Here is a 27,054-nt window from a genome sequence, read left to right on the forward strand (position 1 = left end):
CCGCCGGTGCCATGGGAAATTGCCTCGCCCGACCCAGCCCAGTACCGTGTGCGTTATCTCTGGGCGCGGCGTGCGTGCGGCGGTGTGAGGGAGAGGCCGCTTCACGAGGTCGGGCGTGAGTAAGAGTGAGTAAGACGGATGGTGGTGGTGGTAGTGGTGGTGGCTGTCGAAGTCACCGTCGTCGATACGCCGTCATTCAGACTGGATGTCGTTGAAAAAAAGGAGGAACCCTTTTCCCATGGGGTGACGGTCCATGTAATACGAAGACAGAAGGGATCGGCAGAGTAACACGACCCGGAAGGATGGCAGGACGTGTAGAGGAGATCTTCTCTTCCCATCGACCGGCTGGGCTCTTGGTGTTGTGGACCACGGATACGGAGGGTATGGAGCTTCTTGGCCCTTTCACATCCAAGCATCAAGCATTTCGGGGCGCTCTCTAAGCCCTGTTGTTGGCACGCCGCCTAGTATCTTAAGCTTGCTGGGCATGGCCACGACTGATAAGATTCGTCTGGCGCCGCTTATCCGGAGACTACAGTCTACCGGGGATATATACCGCATCCTTCGTTAGCACACGTTTCCGCGCGCGCATCAGAAGGGCTCTCAGGTGTCAGGCAACCCCCCTGCATTTTGCCGGTCTACACGTGCGGAATCGGCCGAGTGAGATGGTCCCCCTGCCACCCCTGTCCGCCATGTCGAGCTGCTCGCTTATGAGGTTGTGATGGCACCCGCAGCGCCGTGACTGCTTTTGCCTGTGGCGCTTTAGGCTTTTTAAAGTCATAATAGCGCAGCCGTGCAGTGCACCAGATTTAAGATTAGAGAGAGATCGAACAGGGCTGCCCGAAAGGTTCGTCCGTCTGCTGTGCAGCGTGCTTCATCTCCTCGGTCTTGTCTCTACCCATGAAGGGCTCCATCAAGAGTGACTCTGAAAGAACCGTGCATGTTTGGACAACAGGGGTTCTCTATCCGTGCCAGCAAGGGTATCCGTACGCCAATGGATACTGCCCACTGTTACCAGGCAGCACGGGGCAACATTTGGACCTTGGAGATAGATGCATGTCCGGAGTTGCTGAGTTCATTTAGCTGTCTTTTTGCGCCCGTGTCTCCAAGCTCCCTCGCCTCGTAGCCTCCACCAACCACGGCCGAGGAAACAGTCAGAGGCGTGCATACTCGAGCGACGGCCCAGCCTTGTGGGGGAGGACGGCGACTCACGAGGAAGGGAGGGCTCCCGATCGCCTGTAAACGAGAAAGAAAGGTGGCGGTGTCATACGGGTAACGGGGCTCGGCACGTCATAACGGCGGGTAGCGTATCGGAATCCCGTCAGAATGCATACACGTAGGACCGTTTACTGGCTGTCGTCGGTGGAGGAGGCAAGTAGATTTATTTTCGAGTCCGTCAACACGGGCAGACAGGCGAATTGAAAACAGTTTCGCGTCGGGGGCGTTGGTGATTTTCTTTGGTGACTGACTGGTGTTGAGGGGGAGGGCGAGGGGAGGGAAATGGACAAACAGAACCCCGGGCGTTGCGCTGCAAAAATGTGCGTTATCGTCGGCCAATCGTCCGGACTCACTCCGAGCTGACCGTGACAGGGGGGGTTTCGCACTGAGAAACCATCATCACCTCATCGACAGGGTCCCACGTTCAAGCCGACGGAACACCAAAAGGCCTCCCTCTCTCTTTGGCTAGTGCTAAGCGATATCCCGGCGACAATCACACAAGTTGGGCAGACGGATAAGGTGATGGAAAGATTTCTAAAGGGGAAGAAGAAGAGTCAGAAAGAAACGTCAAAAAGACCCTGGTCTCAGGTCCAACAGAGTGATCCAGAATCTGCCTTACACACCCCCCTGTCCATGTCCATGCCCCATGTCCCATGTTCAATATCCACTCTTCTAGACCCTTTTGAAGTTGAGTTGCTGCCAGTTGCAGTGAGCTCAGAGCCACGGATCCGGCCCGCCCGTCACCGTCTCTAACCAGGAAGCGCAAGTCATTCGCCAATAGACTTATTTGGGTCCAGGGTCTACTACATAGAGAGCGGGGGCTCGGCCGCCGCTTCCGCGTTTCCCTCTCAACCAGGCCCCAGCCCTGTAGTGCTGCCTGACGACATCCTCCACCACCGCTGTTTCTGAAGCGCTCCAACAGGTCATGTGCTATGAAAGTGAGGACACACTCTATATTGCGGCACAGCGTTATCTGACGGCGACAGGAGAGAGAATTTTTCTTCTTCTCCTCTCTTTTGATCCTCGCCATACATCACTAACGTGATTTCGTTTGAAACTCGAGTCGGAGATACGATGCTTCCCCCAACTTTCAAATAGTCGACCTTTCGATAGAACTGCTACTCTTACGATGTCATCGCTCCTTCAGAGAGGGTTCGCAATAGCTGAGCACAAAGTCGGCACTACTGTGATTCGCCTGGGGCAAAATTCGTTGATACGCTCGAGAAGGACTAGCCGTCGTATCCAAGAGTCCAAAGCCCGGAATTTGACTTGTGAAACCAATCATACTGTATTGATTCTATGTGACGTCTCTTCTCTCATCGTGTGGTTTGGCGATGCGGTAGCACCAACGTTCTAAGTCATGACAGGGTTGCTGGCAAGGCCCTAGAGCGGAGGGAGTAGTGATCCGCGAACCAGGACCGGCTGTGTAGGATGACGGATATGAGCTGGACATGTCACAGCCACCAAGGTTTGAGTGGTTTCCGAGTCTGAAGGGAACTTGGGAAACCCAGTTGTTATCAGCTCCTCTAAGCTATCACAGTGTATCTAGGTTGGATCGACTATATGCCCACCCAGTGCTTGTACAAATGAATCTATAGACAATCTTGCTAAATCCCGCCAAAGTAGCCTTCCAATCAACATGATTAGGGGCAGACCGTAGACTAGCAGCCGACGACGACGTGGGTATATGTGTGCTTCGTTATCGCAATCTCTGGACATGCAAGAGAATGTCGCACCCAGTCTATCGGTTTATTTCTTCTTCAACTGTAACACACAAAGAATACCCGAACACAGGTGTTGTCGTTGTCTATGCCGAGCACAGAAAACGATTGAGCCTCGTTCGCCATCTGTTGTCCGCCGGGTTGAACACAAGCGACAAAAGGAGAAGAACTTGCCAGTCCATTACGGGGTACTTGCCGGCATCTACTTCGTTTCCACCTATGGCTTCTGCTCAGAACCCATACGGCTCGAGATCTTAACAGGTTCTAGGAGGGGGGTCAGAGAGGCAGACTGGGAAAACGACAGTCCCGTCCCCTCTGACCGCCGAAGAGCTTTGGCCGGAAAGCATCAGCGGACATGCATGGAATCAGGGAAAAAAGAAAAAGAATCATAAGACAGGATCAGACAAGATAATTCGATGCTTGATTTGGCTCAATGGACCACACAACTGGGCAGGTCCTGGTCGTGCTATAACACCATAGCCTACAGAGCAATTGTCCACCCTCAGATCGTCGGCAAAGCCAAGTATTCCCCTCCAGCCCTGGTATGTATCTAATGATGAAACCTAAACACCTCGCTGATGAAAAGACTTGTATAAGAATGCTGCAACACGCCATTGTTTCCTCTCGTCGTCTGAACACGCGATATCCCTGCAGGATGATCCTCGCCCCGAGAGACCATTTCTTCTCACTGATCAGCCAACATATTTAATTCCACACTCCTGCATCCATCATCCCGTCGAGGTTGAGCCCGTTGGCAAAAGTTCCCCCAAGACTCTGGCTTTGCTGTTGCCGTCGCCTCTTGTTCTCCTGCTCCTCATCTTTGGCCCGCGCCAGATCAGTTTCGATGTCGACCATCTCAATAAACTCATTCAGGTTCCTCAGAACGTCGTCCACGTCGTCCATCGCGGATTCCTGGCTCTCTGCATTGTTCGGCACCGGTGTTGTATCAACAGATATGACAGCGTCAGGACCTTGGGGTGCTCTGAAGGAGTCTGCCGCGACAAAGGCCTCTGCCATGGCCATGGGAGATGGGCTTTTCAGCATCTGCTGAGACGCAGACGGCAGGAGGTGGTGGCGAAGGTTCTTGCGTTGTGAGACGACACGGAAATGCCTCTGGAATTGGTCCTTGTTGCCAGTTGGTAGGTCAGCGACTGCCATCTCCGGCGGAGGAGAGGAGGCTCTGGGCCCTGTGGGCGTCTGAGGGCACCCGCCCTCCTCGCCATCGTCTTCGTGGAGCAACGGTGCCCATCTGACTCGTTTAGAAGACTTGGGCACGCTGTGCCAGGGGTTATCGGTCGTGGCGGCGATGAGGTGCTGAGTGCTGGGAAGGTTACCGTCACTCAAAGAGATCTTGTTTGGCCGGCGCCGAGGTCTCTCGGGCGAGGGAGACATGAAGTTTTTGAACGACTTGATTGGAAAGACAGGCTCGGGCGAGCTTGACGTCGCCGCCTCGGCATCGAAGGGTTGTTGAGCTTCAGAGACACGTTTGCCGGCAGGCGTGAATGATATCGTAAAAATCGACGGCGAAAGAGAAGACGGCGAGACTGGCCTTGCAGCATTGAAAAAAGCGGACTTGACGATCTCTGGTGCGGCCTTTGACATCATTTCGAGGCTCGGGGCCCAAGGACTTTGACACTCGGGACGCAAAAAGCTCTGGTCATCGTCTTCTGGGAGGGGCTGCGGGTGCTTAAGCGGACCCATGGCTGGCATGTCCATCTTCCATGGAGTCTGTTGAGAGGTGGGTACAGCAGGACTATCATGCTGACTGAGTATCTCCTCAACCCTCAAATTGTCTTGGGCACGTAACGGCGTATCCTTGTGTTGGTAACTAGGTTCGTGTCCCGCAGAGCTCGCAGTAGGGTCCCTTGCCGTTGGAGAGGTTGCTGGGGTAGCTTGGCTTACAGTTCCTCTGCTAGGACAGGATTCAACGTTGCCGGATTGTTGGTATGCTTCGCCAGTTTTACTGACTGAATAAGGACTGTTCGTGGTCACCTGGCTCAACTTCGACCAAGAGCTTTGAGAGAAGGTCATCGATATGGCGTTGTCATGCGGAGCCTGAGGCTGCGTTATGGGCTGGGCCAACTCCAAATGTTGGTTCGTTGATATCGACGACAATGGGATCCGGCCTATAGCCTCGGTTGAGTCTTTGTCCTGCTCCTCTAGGGATGCAGAGTGCGAAACAACCGCCGGTTCTTGGCTCGACCTGTCAATTACTGATTCAACCACAAACTCCTGCTGGGCCCTTTCCGGGTTTTGCGGATCTTCAACGTCTGTAGGACTTGCAGCATCGGAAGCATTCGCGTCGAGGGCAGGGACCGAGGACTCTCCCGAATTTTCGGGTTGCGATTCATCGGTCTCCGATTCACTCTCGGGCTCATGCTCCGTCGCCAGTTCCGCGTCTTTCTCCAGCGCTTCTTCGCGGTCTCCCTTGCTCCCCGCACTCGATTCAGGCGAGGTCGCTTTGGTGTCGTCAGCCATGCAGGTATCCCCGTCCAGGTCCATGATCTCGCAGTGGGAGTCCATCTCAGAGGAAACTGTAAACGCAGGCGAGGAAGCCCGACCGAAAGACATCCTCCGTATAGGGCTGAGGTCTTCAATATTCAGAGCGTGGCTCCGGGGCCTCGCGCGAAACATGAAGCTCTCGTCTTGTTGGGTCTCGAATTCACTCTTGACCTTGACATCACCGCCAGCTTTTTGATGGATCATGGACATACCACTGCTGCGAGGTCCGGATTCTTGTGTGGTGTTTTTAGGTATCATCTTTGATTTCCTGGAAGACTGTGGAGTCTGAACTGGTGTGCTCAACGGTGCCGGCATCTCCTGGGAAGCATCGGCACGCTTGTCGATGACATGTGGCGACATTCTGTGAGAAATTCGGGTTGAAACCGATTGCGAAGCTTTGAAGGGCAATTCGGAACCGATCTCGGAGCCCTCCAAGCTTGCTGTGTGGTCCTTCGCGATATCATCCTCATGATTTTGCTGCGACTGGGACTTTGAGTCTGACAGATGGCGACGTGGACTTCGAGTGCTGCGGCGGACAGGAACTAAGGCGCTTCTAGTATCGTGTGCATCATCGTCGGTCTTTCTACGTTTTTTGTCATCTCTCTTGAGCCACTCTGACCCCGCCGGCCGTCGTTTCCGTCGATGTTGAGGCTGAGACTGCGAAAGCGAGGCGTCAAACGACCAAGCTTCGTCCTGAATATTGCTTGCAGACCGCGTATTACTCCTCCATAATTCGACTCGTTCGACCTCTTCGTCCTCCAAGAACGCATGCGGGGTGACGTCGACTTGATCGAGGCTCCGCGGACTTGGCAAGTGGCAGGAAATCGTGCTTCTAGTCTCCAGGGCTTCGGTGCTGGGTAGTTCAAGGTCTGTTGTGGGTTCTGGCATCGGAGCTGGTGAGGGTCCTGGAGCGGATGCCGCTGGCGCCTTTCTCTTTCTGGATTGCCATGGATTCACCCACCCTTTTGAGTCCGGCCCTTCGAACGGACCTCTGAGAACTGTAGTGAGCAGGACTGGTGTGTGACCTTGGAGAAAGCGGATCGCAGCCTGTTCGATCCGGAGCTTCCTGGCGTCGGGGCTGTCGTAGTATTCGTCATCGGATCCTGCATACAGGACATCGGCTTCGTCGTGAGGCGCCTCGCAGTATAGAGGTTCATCGTCCAAATGGCGGACTTTCCATGTGTCCTGAGGACCCATTGTTGCCATGTATATACAGTTGAATTATGCGAACCATCGGCCGCTTCGATGACCAAGAAAGATGTGACGAAGTCGAGAGCCCTGCGGTCGCATTGGCGCCGGGTGTTGGTCCGGAATGCGGTCGGCTGTTGCAAAGGTGAGAGGAAGTCTTAGCCTAAGGAATGAGCTGCTGCACAAACAAGGACAATAGAAAGAAGCGGACAAAGAGGGACGCTTCCGGAATTTGGTGGGTCGCAGACCTGTGCACGTTCACCAGGCGACGCGACAGGGCGCGTGTGCCGCTGACCCACACGTGATCTCGCGTAAAGTCGTAAAGTGGTGGAACTGTCGCAAACATTACATAAGTGAAGGGTCCCCCACGACCCGATACAACGATGAGCGCTAATCGGACGATCGGGGAATTTTGGGTCACGTCCATGGCCCGTCAAGGCCCCGGCCAGGTCAGAATCTGGTCTGTGGCGGTTGACACAGCAACGCTCCGCTCTGCCAATCAGCATAACATTGGAATTGGCTGTGTTTATTCTCGGAAGCGGCCCTGGACAGGTGAGATTGACATAACGCCGGGCCCCAAACGCGATCGCTCTCGAACCGCGTTCCCCACGCAACAATACGGATACAACACAATCCAATACCCAACACCTCTTTTTTCCCACATCACGAACCAGTCCCTCACAGTAGGCAGCGCAGGCAACCGGGGCGCTTTCGCCAACAGTCTTTTCGCCATTTTCATCAGCTTGCCATCCTGCATTTTTTCGCCCTGCATTTTCAAACCTGCGACGCCTGCATTGCAATTGCCCGCGTAAATACAGCATAATCGCGATAACAAACACGCACATAGATACAAACACCCCGCAAACCGCGACTTTGTTTCCCGAACCATCTACCACCCGCTCGATGGACTGTTTATAGTCTAAAAATCCCCCGTACCTCGATCACATCGGCCAACGCACCATGGCCGCCCATGCTTGGCTCGACTCGTTATCGGAGGATTGGCCCTCACAGGCTGGTTCCGAGACCTCGCCATCTGCCCAGCTCCCGCCTCTGAAGCCGGCCGAGAACAACAAAACACCAAACGCGAAAGGATCTGGCAGTCGTATCCCGCTCCCCGTAAGTAGGACGCGGCCTTCGAGTGCAGGAATGAGCGACAAGAGCACCGGCGTCCTGAGCGAACGGAGTTCCAATCATGTTAACCTCCCTCTCTCCCAACGAGGCCCTTCGAAACTTTCCCGCGAGATCAAACCCAACGAACAATCGCGCCAAGCCAGCCGCGCCCTCTCGGCATCTACCAACGGCTCTGTCATCCATAACACAGTACAGCACAAGTCGGCCAAGTCATCGCCTCTGAGGGGTCCCGCTGACACCCCAGAATGGAAGCGCAGACTGGTCTACGGAGACGTCGCATACGGCGAGCAAAGGGACCTCTTCTGCTCTGCGGCTGCCGGCCTAGAAAACATGTTCAAGCCGCCTTCTCCTTACCAAGACAGCACCTTCGCCGACCAGAGCGTACGACACAATACCACTTTACCGTCAAGCCCCCCGTTCTTCCGGCGCCAGGATATGGAAGGAGACGAAGACGAAGATGAGTCGGATGGCAGAAGCCAGATGGATCCAAGCCCGAGCCCGAGCCCTAGGATACGCCCGCCTCACTTCGAGTACAAACCATCGACCGACAACTCCATCGACCAAAGCAAGTTAAGCGAGCCCAGCCCATACCGTGACAGCTACCCTCGAGAACCGAGCCTTGCGACCTCTGTGTCCGGTCTGGCACCCCCGAACGACGCAACGCGAAAGGCCAGTGGACAGAGTGTCATCCGAAACGAGGATTTCAGTCCCATCGTCCTTACCCTTATGCGCCAGAAAGAGAATGAAAGACAAGGCGAGTCGGCACCCGCCGAGCTCCCCGTCGACCAACTCCAAGATCGGCTCGAAAAACTGCGAATCGATCAGATGCTCTTTGACTCCCAGGGTGAGCTTAGATTTGATGCGGATGGCACCCTGGATGACGCCGAAAGCGACAAGATAGAAACAACCGAGGACTACGCAAGACGCGGAGGCTTTCTCAATATACGCCGTGGGGGTAGATCTGGCGATGGTTCCTTCAGATACCGGGGTTTGAGCCCCGGCATGGGTGTCGACACATCTGAGATGCTCCCCGAAGAGTCCCTCCAGGCAAGCACGCCCAAGCAGTTTCCAAGCGTCAGAACCTACTCGCCAGGCTACACGTCGTCGGTGCGGCATGAGACTGAAAGCCCCCCGCCTCCCCGCGCACCAAACCCGAGCCCGGTGAAATCCGGGACGGCTGGGACTAGCAGTACCAGCCCCTTGAAGCTCTTCGGGCCCTACGACACCTTCACGAATCAAACGCTATTGCGACGCATCAGCCAGTTTGAGGAGCAAATGTCAGGGTCCTCGCGCCAATCCCTCAGCCGCGAATCCTCGCACCAGACAGGACGAAGACGACCCCATACTGCTCCTGGTGATTACCTGTCTGTTCCAGCACAACAAACAGCTGCAAGCTCCCGCTCCGTCAGTCAGTTTGGCGCTGGGGATCTTGAAGGCTACCAGTTCAACCAAGACATCTCCATCCGACTCGAAGAGGACTCCCAATTTCAAGAAGCCGAGGAAGAGTTGCAACACCTACCGGATGAAGACAAGGAATCTGTCCTACGGTTTGAGGCTGTTCGTGGTTCACCAACTCCGGATGAAGCGTCAATGTTTGTTCCCCGGAAGCGAGCAAAGTCGGGTACCACAACTGCTTCATCTTCGAAGCACACTCCTTCCGGCAGTGAAGGAAGTGTACAGAAAATCCCGTTCGCCGGATCTGCTGCCTTTATGCTTGGCACACCCCAGAGACGTGATACAGGCTCGGAAGGGAAGCGGCCTCGCACCTCCCCATCCAAGGATCCGACACCGAAGCGCAGGAGAACGCTCCACAAGTCCGACATTGCATACGGGCGGGAAGAGCGCTATGCTCTGTTGGATACCGTTCAAGAAACCCATGCTTTGATGCAGAGTATGATGGGCAAGAAGCGCAAAGATGCCCGTCCCGGAAGCTTGCAGCAAAGAGCTCACCCTACCGTCCTCGCAACCCGTCACATGCTTCGGCCACGGACGCCAACTCCAAGCTCGAGGTCTTCATTACAGCCTGGCGAATTTCAGTTCGAGGACGACTGGCTGGATGATCAGCTGGATGAGCAACCGCAGCGTCGGTCTCCTCACCGCGGCTCTCAGTTTACGTCGAGTGCCAATGAGCGTAGTGCGACCATCGACACGGACCGCAAGCCATCCATCAGAACACAGGACTTCCTCGATGAGGCTGGCAAGATCATGGCCATGATTCGGAACGGGGCGAAGGCTCCGAGTGGCCTGACGAGTGTGGAGGAATCTGATGCGGAATACGGCGAGCCAAGCCAAGCAGTAGACGAAGACTCGTTCGATTCGACGAGGGAACCGCTTTCTCGCCCCCCGAGCCGGGAAGGGAAGCCGGTGCAAAGGGCACCACAAAGACAGGAGAACCCAGAGATTCTTGACTACCTGAAAAAGTACCAAGAACTCAGCGACATGGGGGACGTCATTACATCTTCGCTCAGGTCGATGGACGAGGCGCAGGATGCTATCCGAGTCGCGCAGGAGGTTGAGCGGCAACTTGAAGAAAGAAGCCGCAGCAGAAACAACAACCACAACAGCGATGGCCTCCAGTATCTCGGAGGAGACGAGACCATCAGTGACCCTCCCAACATCCGCATCAGCGCGAACCCAAGAAAGCAACGGGACGACTCAGATGGCTTCTACGACTTCGGGACACATTCGTCTGGTGCGTCTACCAATCACACCATGCACACGGGCTCATCCCGGGGTTCCGAGTCGCGGAAAACCATTGCGCCACAAAGCGTCTCACACCTGATACCAGATCAGGTCGGCAGCATGTATCTTGATCGCCAACAGAATATCTGGATTAAGCGCAAAGGCGGAAGCATTCGGCCTAGAAGCCCACATGTTGTCCCGTCCGAGGATAGCGAAGATGATCCGTTTGCGAGTATTCCTGATCTGTCCGTCGACATCACGAAAGAGATGCAGCATTTGCGATTGGTGACGGCACAAAAAGAGGCCGAGGAGCGAGAAGCAAACAGGACACAATCGCCCATGGCGTCTCCGGATACACCTAGGAACGCATCTGGAAGAGGCTTTGTGACGTTGTCGCCCGACGCAGCGCTACCCCAAGATATCGGATTGCAGGCAAGGACCGAGTTTAGAAAGCTTGGGACCAAAGCAGCGAGTGATGGAGACGTGGAGCACGAGATCCAGCTTGACGAGGATCGCATCGTTGACTCATCCCCTTCCCGGAGGCGAATGACAATATCATTCTCTTCGCCGATCGCCTCCATCATCCAAGACCTCGCTGCTGAAGACATCGACAGTCTCGAAGACGACGAGGGCAGCTTCGTGGACCCCGAATTCGTCATGGAGGATTCGAACCGGAGCAAGTATCAGAGCTTGACGAAAGCCGCGCGACGCAACCTGCTTCAACCGCGCCCACGTACCGCCCCTGCTCGTGGCCCGTCGAGGCAATTCTCGTTGCGTGGTCAATCATTTGTCCCTCGCCCCGTTTCTCGAATTGACGAACGTGACGAGGACAGTGTGATTGAAGCCAATGCCGATGAACGACAGATCAGTATCCTGGCTGACAATAGTGCACTCAGCCAGGTCTCTCGGGAGAAGCAAGACACGAGCTTGAGCTTTATCATCAAGACTCCAGGCAAGACTAGGATGGGAGGGCTCTACGCAGATGCGAGCGCAATCATTAGCCACAACGTCGGCAACCTGTCACTCAGCCCCATGTCCGACTTCACCATGAATCATCACGAGAAGTCGTTTGGCTTTGAAGTAAGCTACATAGTCGAAGACCAGCGACTTGTCACGGGCGATGGTTCTAAGAGGGTTTTGTCCATGGCAGTCCGGGACCTCGTCGATCGTCTGACGGAGATTGAGCCCTTTGAGCCGTACTGGGAGGATTTCACGGAACTCGACATCAGCGAAAGGCGACTATCTAGCCTGCACATGTTGGACGAGTTTTGTGGGCGGTTGGTGAGCCTTGATGCGTCGAACAACACACTCTACCACCTGGATGGAGTGCCGGCCACTGTCAGACAACTCAAGATGACGCACAACATGTTGACGGAACTGACGTCGTGGGATCATCTCGCCAACCTGCAATACGTCGATATTTCCAACAATGATCTTTCTAGCCTGTCAGCCCTGAAGAACCTCGTTCATCTCCGCAGCTTGCGGGCCGACAACAACAAGCTTACCTCACTGGACGGCTTGGACCAGCACGACGGGCTCTTGACGCTCCGGGCGCGGAACAACCTCATTGAGGTGGCCGATTTCGAAGGCACCAAGCTGCACCGGTTGACCGAGCTCGATTTGGCGGGGAACAAGGTGGCTGAGATTCGCAACGCTGGACAGCTTTCGTCCTTGCAAACACTCAAGCTTGCCAAGAACCGCCTGGAAAGCTTCACGGCCGAGGACGCGCAAGGCATGAACGGCCTGCGGTATCTCGATCTTAGCGACAACGACGTCCTAGAGCTCGACATCAGTCGCTTGCCGGCCATTCGTCTGCTCCACGCGGACAGGAACCGCATCAGCAAGATCACCGGTTTCACCAAGGCCCGCCACCTAGACAGCCTTTCTCTCCGAGAGCAGCGCGGTGACATTCAATTGGATCTTTCCTTCCTCTCGTCGGCTTACGAGGTCCGGAAGCTGTTCCTCTCTGGCAACTACATTGGCACTTTCGAGCCCAAGGTAGACTTCCTTAACCTCCAGTTGCTCGAACTGGCCAACTGTGGACTGCGGTGCTTGCCGGAAGGAGTTGGCCAGCTGATGCCAAATCTGCGATCCTTGAACCTGAATTTCAACGCCATCGCGGACCTTTCACCCATTCGATTCGTTCCCCGGCTCAAGAAGCTTCTTGTAGCCGGGAACCGCCTGTCAGACTCGACGACAGTGACGGAACTTTTAACAGACTTCCCGCACCTGACGCAATTGGATATGCGGGACAATCCGATTACTCAGGGCTTCTACCCGCCAGTGCACGTTACAATATCGGCGGACCGCGGCCATGTCGCCGACCCGTTCACTCTTCCAGAAGCCAACCCGGAGAGGGATGCTGTGTTTGCCAGACGGCTTGATGAGACGACTCGCCTTCGGCGCCGGCTATACCAGGTTGTTTTCGTGGGATGCTGCAAAAAGCTGAAGCTTCTGGACGGACTCCCCGTCAAGCGCCAACACATGCTTGCCCGCGATCCATCGTTTCAGGCATTGGTCAAGGAGGGACTGTTGCCCAGCGACGTTGCTCAAGTTCCAACACCCGCTTCAGCAGCGGCGGCGGCTGGGCCAGTAGAACCCCAAACAGCGGAACGGGCTCCAGAGCTGGCAGACTTCCCAACGCCAACAAAGACTCCTGCGTCGGCTCCGGCCCAGTCACCGGCACCGGCTTTTGTATCGGACGAGGCGGACGAGAGCAGCAGCCGATGGAACGCAGAAGACAGCTTCGCTTGAGGTGCATGGAGTGTAACAACACCGAGGGAGGAGCACGAAAAAAGAAGGCGTTTGTAGCGTATCAAGGCATTTTTTGTTTGCCTTTACGATTTTTTCCATATTAGGCGTTTTCAGGGCCAAGGAGAAGGGCGTCTGGGTACTTGTTGATAAAAAAGGGCAAGCCGGTATTATTAATGACGACACGAGGAGAACATTGTACGAGTACCAACTGTAGAGAGCATCGGTTCAGAAACATGACAGAATAAACAGACTCTGCATATGTCATCTGGTCTCTTTGATGAAGATGTAAATGTTACTGTGAGGGTTTCTATCGGCCGCGATCCGAGTGTTCCATGGGGGCATTGAAGACCCACCCCGATTCTTGACTGCCGAGCCGATGCCTCTTCAACTTTTTGAGTGGAGCTCCACCTTCCTTAGGTAGGTATCTGTACCTAAACGGATGCTGCAGGCAGATAGGGTACCTGCACCTCCAGGCTCTGCTCTGGAGACTGACGAGGTACAGAAATAGATGACGGTCTCATGTTCCAGTCTTGTTGGACTCTTCCTTGGGGTCAACAGTGGTCAGGGCGCCACACGGTTCAAGGTCGTTCTGAGTCGCTTCATGTCCCTGAAAATTCTTTCGGTTTCAAGAGGAGGAGATTGTCGCGCAGCGAGCTCCGGCACAGGCGACTCAAGACTGGCTATGAACGTGACCTGCCCAGTTTTACCGGACCGCAAATGTGTTGTTCAGGCACTGTCGGACTGGCTTGGGCTATTCGTACAGCCTAGGCCCTCCGCAACACTTTCAGAGAGGGAGGGGGATAGGAGGGCAAATTACGTCGGTCGCGGGGTGGTTAAAACAAGCAAGCCCGCCCCCCCGGGGATCATCTCATGGCGGCCGTGATTAGTGTACAAGTCGCCTGGGTTTTTGGCGCTGCATACCCGCGTCCCGGCCAAGCGGTTTGTTTGGAGCCCAATGTCACGGTGAAATGCACAAAATAGGCGGGAGCGCAGCCCGACGTGCATCCGCAACCCACCCTCAAGAGTAGATCATCTATGGGGATGGATCCTTCCATTCCGTCTTATTTTAATTATTTTGCTCCCCGTGCATGATGCCATCCGCCCGTTCACCTGTCCATCCATCCTTTCGTCCATTCCGTTGGACGAGATGGGACGAGGCCGGACCCCTTGTGGCGGGCAAGATGCAAAGTTGGGATGAGATAGTGAAAGAGTGAAAGGGAGACAGGGAGAGAAAAAGAAGGATAAGCAGGCGAGTCGCGATGAAGCATCTGGTGTTGCGGTGAGCGCGGCGAGGTAGGGGGTTGATTGCCTGTGCTGGGAGGCGGCCGAGACCAGGAAAGCAGCGAAACAGAGTGGGCTCTTGTTTTTGTGTAGGGCTTGACAATATTATCGAGGCTGCAATATTATTAGTAGTAGTAGTAGTAGTAGTAGTAGTAGGCATGGAGACTGAGAGACCCGACACGGCATTTTATTTTTGTGCTCTCCCTCTGTGAGTGGTAGGTCTTGGCGAAGACGAGAGGTCCGAGGATTGAAGAATTGTCAAAATGAGGAGGGAACTCCCTTGGAGACAGGGCGTGGCAAGGGCATGGCAGGGCTAACTTGGCTGGCATCTTGTCGAGGGGGGGCATGGAAGTGCATGCATGGTCTGGACTTCGAATTCAGAGTAATACACTACGTGACCATTCGTACATGATCTGTACCTCCTTGTGCCATGCAGGCGATGAGTTATGCTCACTCTGGTTGACGAAGCTATTGTCGAATAGCGAGTGGACGAAGTCCCTACTAGCCCACCCCCCCCTGGACCCCTGGGAACCGGCTGAAGCTTCTTCACGGACTTGTGATGTGGCACGCATCGGGGCACTGGGACCTCCTTTTTGTTGACGTGGCCATGTTGATATTTCATGCGCACATTTGCCCCAGCAACTCAGGCTTTGGGCTCTGGCCTCCGGGCTCTGGGCTCTGGTAAATGGCAAGGTTCTTTCCCCCCCTGGATGCGGTGGGAGGAATTCACCAAACCGGGCTCAGAGTGGGTTTGACCTGATGTAATTGTTGACGCATGTCACTTGACAGTACGTACTGTCGCTACGCTAGTGTGATGAGATTGGTGGTAATTTGAGCTGGCTCATGTACTTGTACCTGAGACGATGGAATCTTGATGGAAGCTGCGGGTAAAGTCCCCTTATCCACCACCAAAGGTACTTTCTCGGTCTCCTTACAGTGTATTCTACCCATGCAGGTATCTGGGTACCTAGGTACCTCTAGAGCAGCCCGACACAAACACGCTGCACACCACACCACAGCGGAGAGCGAAGCGAACAGTACCCCGGACACACTGCTCGATTGCATAATGATATCGTGCTGCCCACACACTTACGTCTACACTCCCAATTCTGGCCTCGACACAAACAGTCATTCATTCACTCTTCACCCTACTCCCCTTCGCCCTTTTGACCCCGTAAAAGTATCCCTTCCCGTCTTCTTACGACAGTCGGACGCCTCATCCTGACTGCCCCGGAAACACATACATTCAACACACAAAACACACACACGGCAGTTAGCGCATCCTGCAGCAATCTGCAGCAACATACGCACAACACCCCGCTGCGTTTGCCGGAAACCATGACGTTTGGCGACATCATCGCCCGCCGATCATGGACTCCGAGCCGCCTTCCCTTCCTCTCGAGCGCTCCGTCTCGCAACATAGCGCAACGTCCATGAGGAGCGCCCGATCCTCCACCGTACGAGCCAAACGATCAAAGCTGAATTCCCAGCCGTCAAGCTCCGCAAGCTCCATCGCCGCCTCCGAGGACAAGTCCCTGACGAGCTTCCCCTCCATCCCCCCCGACTCGCCCAGGGCCGACCACGCCTTTCCCCTGGACGAGGAGGCCCCGGATCCTGAACCCCCGGCGACCGTCCGCAAGATCTCCGACACCAGGCCCGGTCCCATCTCCTTGATGGGCGGCCTGACCGGCGCCTCCTCTGCTGAACAGGCCGCCCGCGACGCCCTGTTCGAGGACTCGCCCATCTCGACCCACAAGATTCCCGGCGCCCTGCACCATGCTGATGACGAGCATATCGGGCGTCTGATCGCTAGGCACGGCGCCGTCGCCTTGGTCAGACAGGTTGCGACCGATCTGGCCCAGCGCGACGCCCAGATTGCCCAGCTGCGGAGGAAGGCAGACGAAAGAGAGAGGGCTTTGCGCAAAATCATCCTGGAATGCGGCCTCTCCAACCTCGACCTCGAGACGAGGCTCAGGGCCGTTGAGAGCGAGGTCAAGACCTCCCGTCCAGGTAACCGTCGCAATGAGAGCGGCCTGTCCGACCTCATGAGCGATGCCATGCAGGATACCGTTATCTACAACGTCTTTGGCCAGACCGATATCACTGACGGCACCATTCGCGCCAGCAACCTCGCTACACCCTCCAACTCCGACGGAAGAGGAACGGCGAGAGGCTGGAAAGATTACCTTTGGGGCGGAACGAGCAGGAAGAGCAGCGTTCCAAGTAGCGTCAATGGCGACGATTCGAGGCCCGCCACCGTCGTTAGAGCACAGTCGAGTGCCGACAGGCGGCCTGGCCTGCAAGACGATCTCTTCAGTCCGCCCAGCGAGGGCGTCCCCCCCGAGAGCGTCCCGCCGAGAACCCCGAGTCGGGCGTCTAGCATCCAGTCTGGACCGCCCGGTTCACGCAAAGTATCGACCTCGGTCGCGGCCAGCCTCATGAGGCTCGTGGCTGGAGGCGCCATCAATACGCGCGAGGGTGGCCCCAACCGCGGAAGGTCCAACAGTGCTACCCAGCCGCAGTCGACACCGCGAGCGTCTTCGACTTCGAGTGCCAAGACCTCACAGTCTAGTAGAGCAGTCTCGACGCAGGGCGGCCCGAAGGCACTCATGGCTATGCGCCGGACAGGAACAACCACGAATGCTACCCCGGCTCCCGCCACTCCCAGGACCCAGCCGCAGGAGAGGTGGGACACGATGGTGAATAGCCCGACGAACGCCGCCTCCAACCGACAGGAGAGCTACGGCCCCGTCGAGATGGATGCGATCCTGCCGCCTGAGACTCAGCCTCCGACCCTGACGCATATTTACAACAACTACGTCGGCACCGAGTATCTAACCGATCGCTTCGGCTTCATCTACGACCAACGTAGGAAGAAAAGGCAGCGTGAAGCTGCACAGATGGCCCGCCGCTTTAAGCAGGGCAGCCGCACTGAGATGCTTTCCAACGGCCGATCGGAACTGGCCTCGCCAATGATCGAGGAAGAGGAGGAGGTTTCGAGCCCCATGAGCGGCGAGGATCGGCCAGATAGCCCGTCTTCAACCGAGGAACGCGCAGGCGAGGGCAGGCCTAAGAAGTGGCAAGATTATCTCAAGCTAGCGACATTCCCGACCGAGCTCTTGTCTCACACCCCGGCCCTCAGCGCGCCCTCTCTCGAGGTGCTCGAGGGGGGCGATCTGGGGATGAAGTCGCCTGGACTCATCGCTGCCGACGAACGGGGCTTCGTTCCCATCGCGAGCACGACAACCTCCGTTATCGACAGCGAGGCGACACCTCCCGTTGACAAGGACGCGGCTGCCGGGATGGTAGTCAGGGATGATACGGAGCCGGTGAAGTTGCTGCTCCAGCATATGGGCGAGCTGCACGACTCCTTGCAGAGGGAAAAGGCTGCTCGCTGGAACGAGTTCTTGCGCAAGGTGAGAGCCGAGAGAAAGCGAGACGGGGAGGCCGCAGCAGCCGCCGCTGCCGCCCTTGCCGAGGCCCGTTATGAGCGCCCGGCCATGAACCTACCCGAAGCTGCCCTTGCCGACGGCGAGCTGATTGGAATCACCGCCCTCGGGATCAAGGGCAAGGTCGGACGTGCCAAGAGGACCGAGCTTCGGAACCTGGTCCTCGGTGGAATCCCCGTCAATTTGCGTGCCAAAGTCTGGTCTGAGTGCTCTGGCGCAACCGCCCTGCGCATTCCGGGATACTACCAGGACATCATTGCTCGGTCGGACAAGGACGACGACCCGCTGGCAGTGACCCAGATCGAGATGGACATCAACCGCACCCTGACAGACAACATTTTCTTCCGCAAAGGACCGGGCGTGGCGAAGCTCAAGGAGGTCCTCAAGGCCTATGCGCGTCGAAACCCCGAGGTCGGTTACTGCCAGGGCATGAATCTCATTGTAGCCAACCTGCTTCTGATTATGCCGTCGGCAGAGGACGCCTTCTGGATTCTGACCAGCATTATCGAGAACATCCTGCCGTCGGGGTACTACGACCATTTCCTCCTTGCATCGCGCGCCGACCAGCAAGTCCTACGCCAGTATGTGGCGGAAGTACTACCGAAGCTGTCGCAGCATCTGGACGACCTCGGCATCGAGCTCGAGGCGCTCACGTTCCAGTGGTTCCTCAGTGTCTTCACTGACTGCCTCTGCGCCGAGGCTCTCTTCCGCGTCTGGGACGTTGTGCTTTGCATGAATGACGGGAGCACCTTTTTATTCCAGGTGGCGCTCGCGCTGCTCAAGCTCAACGAGTCGCAGCTCCTGCAGTGCGACACGCCGGCGAGCGTGTACACGTACATCAATCGCCAAATGACAAATCACGCCATCAGCATCGATAACATGATCAAGGCCTCGGATGGGCTGCGGAAAGAGGTCAAGCGCGAGGACGTCGAGGCGCGTCGGGACAAAGCCATCCAGGCAGAGAAAGACGCGGCGAGGCAGAGAGACGAGATGAACACGGCGAAAAAATCCTCAAAGGCCAATGTCAACGGTAATGGCCATCATGGTGGTGGGCATGCAGAGAGTGAGGCGGCAGTGCCGGAGTCGGGGTCGGATGTTGGAGCCCCGATGCCGGTGGAGCAGGAAGAGCAGACGTGAGCATCAAGGTAGAGGCAGCTTTCGCGGGCAGCTGCGAAAGGGAAGCGCGGTGATGCATTTAAGGTGTTTGAATGGACGTCCATGATACCCCCTCTATCCGATTGGGAAGGCACACAAGAATAGCGTCTTTAGGTTTTTATTTCTTCCAATAACCACACAAATACACAATCCTTTTAGTGATGAACCCTAAACGTTCCGTGTTCTTTCCAAGATGTTTATGTTGGTACCACCGGTGAAGGCAACTAGCTGTCTGTGAAGCCAGCACTTTAAGTGATATATACCGTCTGCGTAAAATCGTCACATCGTACACACTCGTCCATTACAGCTTGGCCTTGCCAGCCTTCCAATCCGCGACAAACTTTTTCCCAGCGGCGACGCGCTTCTCCTCGAGCGCCTCCCTCTGGCTCCAGATCTTTTCCGTGGTCTCGTAGTTCTCCTTGGCGAGGACGTAGGCGCTCTCCTTCCACATCTCGGCCTTAAGCACGGCGTAGACGCCCGACTTGCCCTTGGCGGTCAGCTTGCGGTCGGCGATCAGCTTCAGGGCCTCGTCGAGGCCGCCAAGGGCGTCGACGAGCCCCGCGTCGAGGGCGGCGGGGCCGGGGAAGCGCTTGGCCTCGAGAACGATCTCCTGGTAGACGCGCGGGGAGGCGCACTTGATGCGGAAGATGGAGGACATTGGGGGCTTCAGCGGGGCGCCGAACTCGAGCTCGTTCATGCAGAGGAAGCCCTTTTGCGGGTTCATGACGCGGTAGTCGTGGTGCATGGCGGTCATGAAGCCGCCGGCGAAGGCGTGGCCGGGGATGAGGGCGACGGTGGGCATGGGGTAGGTGAGGAAGCGGTGGAAGAGGCGGTAGAGGGTGTCGGGCCAGAAGTTCGGGGTGGCGAAGGCGTGCTCGAGGTCGAGGCCGTTGGAGTAGAACTTGGGCACGGCGGAGGTGGTGACGAGGACGCCGACGGGATGGGCGAACTCGACGATGTCGAGGGCGGCGAGGAGGGCGCGGCAGAAGGGGGTCGTCAGGCGGTTGTCCGGGGGCGAGGACCAGGTAAGGAGGTAGACGAGGGGCGCCGGTGAGGTGCAGACGATGGAGCCGCCGACGTGGTCGCCGAGGGGGGCGATGGGGACCGTAAAGAGGGGGGTCTGGGAGGCCATGGTGGATGTGATGATGGTGATGATTATGATGGTGATGAGTGGAATGAGTGGGATGAGTTGGTGAAATGAGACAACTTCGGGGGACACGGAACAGTGGTAGATGGTGGATTGCAACTGATTTTGAGTATCTCAAGGTTATGAAGCTACTTAAAAATGGGCTGTATTATTCTGGCAGACGGGGTTTGATACCACGGAGTTGAAGAGATCGGCGGACGGAGGTTCCTTGGGGGGGAGGAGGAGGCAAGGTAGGCAAGTGATTCTGACCTCGGCTCGGTTAAAGAAGGGGTATGAGACCTCAGATGACGAGAGAAGACACGAGGTGCGGCAGTTCAACTGACACGCCAAACTTTAAACCGTCTTGATCAGGATGCATCCCACGTATCCCAAGCACTGGCGCCAATGCTCCAATCAGCCGTCTGTGGGATAATCGCCCTTGTTGTATCCGCACTCACAGAGGACGACGGGCTCTCACTTTCACATGTGACTGACCAAAAGCGACCACTCCAACTCCAAGAAACTGGAGAGACGCCAAGCCGGCGCGCTTCTGATGCACCCCAGATCCGTCACGCTGCCGCTCGCTTACCTGATGCTGGTAGCTGAAGGTGTACCCCAACCCAAAACCAGCTAGCTTATGTAAGACAATAACACCCACTAATTTGTTATCCAATCAGAACCTCTTAATCACAGAGCTACCCCAGCCGGCAACGCAACTGACGACCCAATTCGCGTACCGCTGACTCCAGTCTCCAGTGCAGTGTCAGGTCCCCGTGTCGTGTCGTCTCGTCTCGTCTCAAGTCGCATTTCTGTCCTCTCGCGGGAAAAAGAGACAGACTCGATGGGGGGATCTCTCTACTGCACCTACTTCCCCATTTTTTTCCACGACACAAAACTTCTCCAGCCATGGCAGAAAAGGACGAGGGCCAGAGGACCGTCGTCTTCTTTCACCCGGACCTTGGCATTGGCGGCGCAGAACGTCTCGTCGTTGACGCTGCGGTCGGCCTGCAGAATCGCGGCCACAAGGTCGTCATCTTCACCAGCCACTGCGACCGGAGCCATTGCTTTGAGGAAGCCCGTGATGGTACGGCATGACCGACCCGTTCCTGGACTATCTCCGCGGCTTGCTGACAACAATTCTCTCTCGCAGGAACCCTCGATGTCCGCGTCCGCGGTAATTGGATAGTGCCCCCCTCGATCCTCGGCCGCCTAACCATCCTCTGCGCCATCCTGCGCCAGCTCCACCTCCTCGTCCAGATCTACCTCACCCACGAGCTCCAGTCCCTTGAACCCGACACGTTCTTCGTCGACCAGCTCAGCGCCGGCTTGCCGCTGCTGCAATACCTCTCGCCCAAGGCGCCCATCCTCTTTTACTGCCACTTCCCCGACATGTACCTCGCCCTCGGCCGCGAAAAGTGGTGGAAGCGCCTCTACCGCGTGCCGTTCGACTGGGTCGAGGAGTGGAGCATGGGCTTCGCCGACGAGATCGCTGTCAACTCGGGCTTCACAAAGGGCGTCGCCACAAGGGCCTGGCCGCAGCTGGCTAAGCGCAAGGACTTCAAGGTCGTCTACCCCTGCGTCGACGTCGCGCCCAAGAAGAGCGACACGGCCAAGCTGATTGGCGACGGTAAGGTCAAGGACAAGGATGGAAAGGAGGACGAGGCTATCTGGACGGACAAGAACATCGTCCTCAGCATCAACCGATTCGAGAGGAAGAAGGACATTGCGCTCGCCGTCAAGGCGTTTGCGTCCCTAACCGCCGATAAGAGAAAGGGCGTGCGACTCGTCATCGCCGGCGGCTACGACCTCCGCAGCATCGAGAACTGCCAGTACCATAAGGAGCTCGAGGAGCTGGCAGCGTCGTACGGCCTCGAGACGTTTACGGCCAAGAACATCATCACGGCGCTGTCGGCGCCGGCGCACATCCCCGTACTATTCCTCCTCTCCATCCCCTCGAGCCTCAAAGACTCGCTTCTCCGGTCGGCCAAGCTGCTGATGTATACGCCCTCCAACGAGCACTTTGGCATCGTGCCCCTCGAGGCCATGCTTGCCGGCGTCCCCGTGCTCGCGGCGAACACGGGTGGGCCAACGGAGACGGTCGTCGACGGCGTCACGGGCTGGCTGCGCGAGCCGGGCCGCATCGAACAGTGGACGGCGGTCATGGACGAGGTGCTCAACCGCATGAGCCGGGCCGACCTCGAAAAGATGGGCAAGGTCGGCGAGCAGCGCGTGCGCACCGGGTTCGGCCAGGAGAAGATGGCGGAGCGCATCGAGAGGATACAGGACGACATGGCGGCGACGCAGAGGGTGCCGCCCCTGATGAACGCCGTGCTCAACTTTTTGGGCATTGGTATCTTCTTTGCGCTGGGCCTGGTCACCTCGCAGATGTTTGCCAATGCGCGGGAGAAGAAAAGGGCGTGAGAAAAGGGGTTTGCCGGGCGCTTCAGTATGATATTTTGAAAAGCAGAAAAAGATTTGTACGATACTAGGGCCGTCGAACGGTGAATAGAGTCGTAAAATTAGGCAATGATTGGGGTCGTCTCTGAAGCTCTGACGAGCAGTGAATTGATCCCCCACCCCCTCCCGGTCTGTTCCAATTCCACGACCCCCACGTAGCGGGGTAACTGAACGAGTGAACGCCGGCAGATGTCTGTCTCACACCTTCACCTCAAGTCGGGCCATCCCATCGCACCAATATTGTTTAATACGTCATGTCATCCAAGAGCGCCCCAAAACCGGCCATGTCCAGCCGTGCCGTCCTTGTCGACTTGTTTTCCCGCAGCATCTCGACGTTCCAGTCATCCAAAGATGCGTTCCGCGTAGTCTGCACCCTGCCCCGACGGACAGCAGACCACGACGACGCGTCGCCGCGGCCACCGAGGGAGGGATGGCCGCCGCGGCGGGTGAGGAGTCTCGTCGTGCTGGATTCGTCGTTCAACCCGCCCACGCTGGCGCATATGCGCATGGCCGTCTCGGCGATCCGCGACTTGCAGCGGGGGCGGGGGAAAGAGGCGGCCCAGGAGAGGACGTCGAGCGTGAGGCTGCTTCTGCTCCTCGCCGTGAACAATGCCGACAAGGAGCCCAAGCCCGCGGCGTTCCACGTGCGGCTGGGGATGATGCACGCCTTTGCCGAGGACTTGCTGGACGAGCTGAGGGGGTCGTCGTCTCAGGGCGAAGGGGAGGAGAAGCCGGGGCAGCCGGCGGGAGGGAAAGAGGAGGAGGAGGAGGAGGAGGAGGTGGCGGGTGTCGACGTTGACCTGGGGCTGACGACGATGCCGTACTTCCACGACAAGAGCCAGGCCATCTCGGATAACGGGTTCTACGCCGTGGAGGGGGAGGGCCCGCAGCAGGTCTACCTCGCGGGGTACGACACGCTGATCCGCATCTTCAACCCGAAGTATTACAATGCCGCGGGCCCGTCGGCGACCGATGACGGGGAGGGATCGGGGGTTGTGGCCGTGACGCCTATCCGAAAAGCACTGGATCCGTTCCTTGAGCGATCTAGATTGCGGATCACGATGCGTACGGACGACGAATGGGGCGACGAGAGGGCGCAGGTCGCTTACCTCGAGGGGCTGAGGGACGGCGGGCTGGAGGAGGTCGGCGGCTGCGGTGCGTGGGCTGAGAGGGTCGAGATGGTCAGGGGCGTCGGGGAGGTCGTTAGCAGTACGAGGGTGCGGGAGGCTGCGAGGAGCAGGGACCAGGAGGCGTTGGGACGGCTGGTTGGGAGGAGGGTGAAGGAGTGGGTGACGGGGGAAGAGCTGTATCGATAAGAATGAGGGCGATGGGTGAAGCTCAAATTGGCTTCTGGGGTTTGTTGATGGGGGAAAGGGGAGAGGAGTTCACGAGTTCACGTTGGTTTGAGCGTTCAGCTTGCACATCACCCTCTGAAGACGAGGCAGTCCTGAACAGAGCCAAACGCAGATCTTGCAGGAAGAATAGCGGATAGTCCCCTTGGTGCTTCCATCCCAGCGAGGCGACCAATTGTCGGTCTAATTATTACAAGTGACTCGTGGGGGAAGAAGGCAACATGCCGTATAAAGGCGATGGCGAATCTTCGTTCCAGATTCTTATGCGGATGCTGAATGAAAGGCGTCCCTGGACCAGAGCGCCCGTACTGGCACGAAAATAGCTGATGAACATGTTCCACATCCGTGTCGTCTCTTCGTGATGAAAATGGGAGACACGGCATACCGCATATCGTTAACCTAAGCATCGCCGTTCCCTCCGTCATCGTTTATTCAACCTGTTCACCCACAACGCCATCTGATCACCGACCATAGCCCGTCGACGGTCGACCGTCATACAAACGTGCGGATGTAACAGGGAAGTTTTCTCTAAAAAAGATGCCTGATTCTTCCATACCTTCCAAGGCATCTCTCTTGCTGAAAACCCGCTCCTGCCTCCATTTCACGATGCGGATTTTTGCAGCCCTGAGCGTAGGTACGTACCTGGCGCCTCAATTTTTCACCGTCCCCAATTCCCATTGGCCCGCAGGGGTTACTGATCCGTCCCCCACCGTGGACCCACTCCACCAGCGTCCTGACCTCTATATAAACCTCCCGACCGACCGCGTCTCTTAGGATTTTCTCTTCTTCTTTTTTCTTCATGTCGACAATACTTCAGAGAATCATTTCTATAGTATTCGACCCTTTCTTGGTTCCCTAAAGGAGCCACAGATCCCACCCTGGTTGATGATTGATATCCTCGACACCCTAGAGTGAAGAACTCTTGGTTGCTCTCGAACCCTCCGCAAGGGGGGCGGCCCAGTTTCGACTGGTGCTGTATAGAGAGCATTTGATGATCTCGTCCCCGTTCGCGGTCTTGCCTTCGTGGCGCGCGGATGGGGTGGGTGTCGATGGACGTCTGACAGGCTCTGACTTTTTTCTCTTTTTCGTTGCGGGCTGGAGCTTGCTCTGGACGTGAGGAAGACTGGAGACCCTTTTTTGGGAAGGAAAAAAAAACAAACCAAGTGACAGTTTTAGAACTTCACCTTGACTACACTCCGAGATACACCAATGCTCTACCATGGTCTTTCTCTATTTTGGTTCAAGGAAGATTGATTTCTTTAGCCCATTACTCACCGCGGCTTCCCATTACACCATGGAGGTCGTGGTCCACAACCGTGGCTAACATCTCATCGCCCAGCAATTCGTGTGAAAGATTTGAACCTAAGATTTACTTGTCCATGAGCCCAACTCGTCACACGCATCGTATAACCAAAGACACTGCTCGGGCATGTCAAACAGCCTAGTAAAATGGTTAATGGAGAGCGTTTTATCGACATGGGATGCTTGCGATGAGCAAGGTTTCTATTTTCGGCAAGGTCATCCTACTGGCCCCAAACGTAACGTCGATTCAACGACGGCTTTTGATGATGTAGCCTAGCTACGTCGCTACCTATTCTGTCTCCCACCAATCAGTACGATCTCCCCGAGGCGTAGCTCTGCGGCCGCCCAGGCTCGTAATACCCATACGCCAGGTCGCCACCGTCGCGCTCCTCCCTGCGCGGGCTGGGCGCGGGAGCGTAGGCCTCGTATGTGCGCGGCGTCAGGGGCATCTCAGTGTACGTCTCTTGCCCTGGGGCACCTGTGTATCCCTCACCAGCGTACCACCCGTTAGCCTCCCCTCCACTTGGGTACGGCGCGCTGAGGTTGGTTTCGCTCGCGGACCTAAGCTGCCCCTCGCTTGCGGACCTGAACTGCGCGGCAACGTTGGCTGCCTCGCGCGAGAGTTGGCCCCAAGCCGCGTGCGGCCTCAGGAACCCTTGTGCCGGGACGGGCGAGGGCGCCGGCGCAGCAGCAGCAGCAGCAGCAGTAGGACCAGCCGCCGGTGCCGCCGGGGCCGCCGAGACATCGAAGCACGCAGCGTGCACGAGGACGAGGCCGGCGACCTTGACGAGGGTGAAGACGACACTGAACAGCGAGGAAAAGGCCCACAGGCCGACGATGGCGGCTGCGGCGGCGAAGCCAGACATGATGCTCTGAGTGGAGGCGTACTTTCTCACGCCCAGGTCACGGGCGAGGTCGCGGCCGTTGTAGGACTGGATGAAGAAGCCGAACTTGACGACGCCGAACAGGGCGGCGAGGACGAGCCAGTGCGTCGCCAGGAGGGTGCCGACCAGAAGAATGAGGTAGACGTTGCTGTGGCGCGGCAGGTTCGTGGCGAGACGGTCGTGGAGGACGGCCTGCGAGGGCGGCGGCGTGAGGTTCTTTGGGTTGATGAGGTTCGTCACGGGGGTGTCCGGCAGCGGACCCAGCTCGAAGGACGACGAGGAGAGCTGGGGCATGGACTGGAACGCGGTGAAGGCGCTCTGGAGGTTGTTGATCATGGCCGAGGGAGAGAAGGCGTTGCCGGGGACGACAGCGGCCGGGGGTTCCGTCGGCGACGACGAGGCGCCGCCGCCGCTGCGTCGCTTCTTGCGATGCATGTCGCGCGACGGGGGCGGTCTGGCTGAGCGGGAGCGGGAGCGGGAGCGGGAGCGCGATCGGGAGCGGGCTCTTGACGATGATGAGGGGGCGTCGTGGGCCCTTGCGGTCGGCCTGAGAGAATATTCAGCGACGTCCCATCTCGACTCTCGCGCGGATGAGGTCGGGTAGCCGTAGGGCTCGCGCGGCGTGGGGTAGGCCGAGTCCCTCCGAGATGCAATGTGCTCGTCCGAGTAAGAGGATCTAGCCATCTTTGTTCCTTTTTCTTGTTTTGGAGGTTTTCCCGATATATTTGATTGATGCTCAAGAGTAAGTGGAATGAGACAATGGGGGTCGAGTGAACAAATGCAGTGGTGAGTGTGCTGGGCGATTGAATTCCAGAGACGGGCGAGGAGAAGAGCAGAGGGGGGTGTTCGGGTCAC

At 57.0% G+C, this 27,054-nt stretch overlaps 7 protein-coding genes across 7 annotated transcripts; 3 read left to right on the forward strand and 4 right to left on the reverse strand.

Moving 5' to 3' along the window:
- Positions 1-3,641: 3,641 nt before the first annotated feature.
- On the reverse strand, positions 3,642-6,635 carry CH63R_10841 (protamine P1; the record flags this gene model as incomplete). The annotated part of the gene is made up of 3 exons (XM_018305815.1): positions 3,642-4,800; positions 5,167-6,343; positions 6,428-6,635. 3 exons carry the CDS (start codon positions 6,633-6,635, stop codon positions 3,642-3,644), a joined length of 2,544 nt encoding a protein of 847 aa, XP_018155239.1.
- Positions 6,636-7,586: 951 nt separating this feature from the next.
- On the forward strand, positions 7,587-13,193 carry CH63R_10842 (WD repeat domain-containing protein; the record flags this gene model as incomplete). Its single annotated transcript, XM_018305816.1, has 1 exon — positions 7,587-13,193. The coding sequence occupies one exon, from the start codon at positions 7,587-7,589 to the stop codon at positions 13,191-13,193; it is 5,607 nt and encodes a 1,868-aa protein (XP_018155240.1).
- Positions 13,194-15,844: 2,651 nt separating this feature from the next.
- Positions 15,845-19,060, forward strand: CH63R_10843 (TBC domain-containing protein; the record flags this gene model as incomplete). Its single annotated transcript, XM_018305817.1, has 1 exon — positions 15,845-19,060. The coding sequence occupies one exon, from the start codon at positions 15,845-15,847 to the stop codon at positions 19,058-19,060; it is 3,216 nt and encodes a 1,071-aa protein (XP_018155241.1).
- Positions 19,061-19,379: 319 nt separating this feature from the next.
- On the reverse strand, positions 19,380-20,210 carry CH63R_10844 (Enoyl-CoA hydratase/isomerase; the record flags this gene model as incomplete). Its single annotated transcript, XM_018305818.1, has 1 exon — positions 19,380-20,210. One exon carries the CDS (start codon positions 20,208-20,210, stop codon positions 19,380-19,382), a length of 831 nt encoding a protein of 276 aa, XP_018155242.1.
- A 900-nt stretch (positions 20,211-21,110) lies between these two features.
- On the forward strand, positions 21,111-22,625 carry CH63R_10845 (Glycosyltransferase family 1; the record flags this gene model as incomplete). The annotated part of the gene is made up of 2 exons (XM_018305819.1): positions 21,111-21,288; positions 21,355-22,625. The coding sequence occupies 2 exons, from the start codon at positions 21,111-21,113 to the stop codon at positions 22,623-22,625; spliced, it is 1,449 nt and encodes a 482-aa protein (XP_018155243.1).
- A 280-nt stretch (positions 22,626-22,905) lies between these two features.
- Positions 22,906-23,169, reverse strand: CH63R_10846 (uncharacterized protein; the record flags this gene model as incomplete). Its single annotated transcript, XM_018305820.1, has 1 exon — positions 22,906-23,169. One exon carries the CDS (start codon positions 23,167-23,169, stop codon positions 22,906-22,908), a length of 264 nt encoding a protein of 87 aa, XP_018155244.1.
- A 2,454-nt stretch (positions 23,170-25,623) lies between these two features.
- CH63R_10847 (Prenylated Rab acceptor 1) lies at positions 25,624-26,883 on the reverse strand (the record flags this gene model as incomplete). The annotated part of the gene is made up of 1 exon (XM_018305821.1): positions 25,624-26,883. One exon carries the CDS (start codon positions 26,881-26,883, stop codon positions 25,624-25,626), a length of 1,260 nt encoding a protein of 419 aa, XP_018155245.1.
- Between the last annotated feature and the right edge of the window lie 171 nt (positions 26,884-27,054).

The sequence above is a fragment of the Colletotrichum higginsianum genome (assembly GCF_001672515.1).
Source record: "Colletotrichum higginsianum IMI 349063 chromosome 7 map unlocalized unitig_7, whole genome shotgun sequence".
In the NCBI taxonomy this organism is placed as follows: Eukaryota; Fungi; Ascomycota; class Sordariomycetes; order Glomerellales; family Glomerellaceae; genus Colletotrichum; species Colletotrichum higginsianum.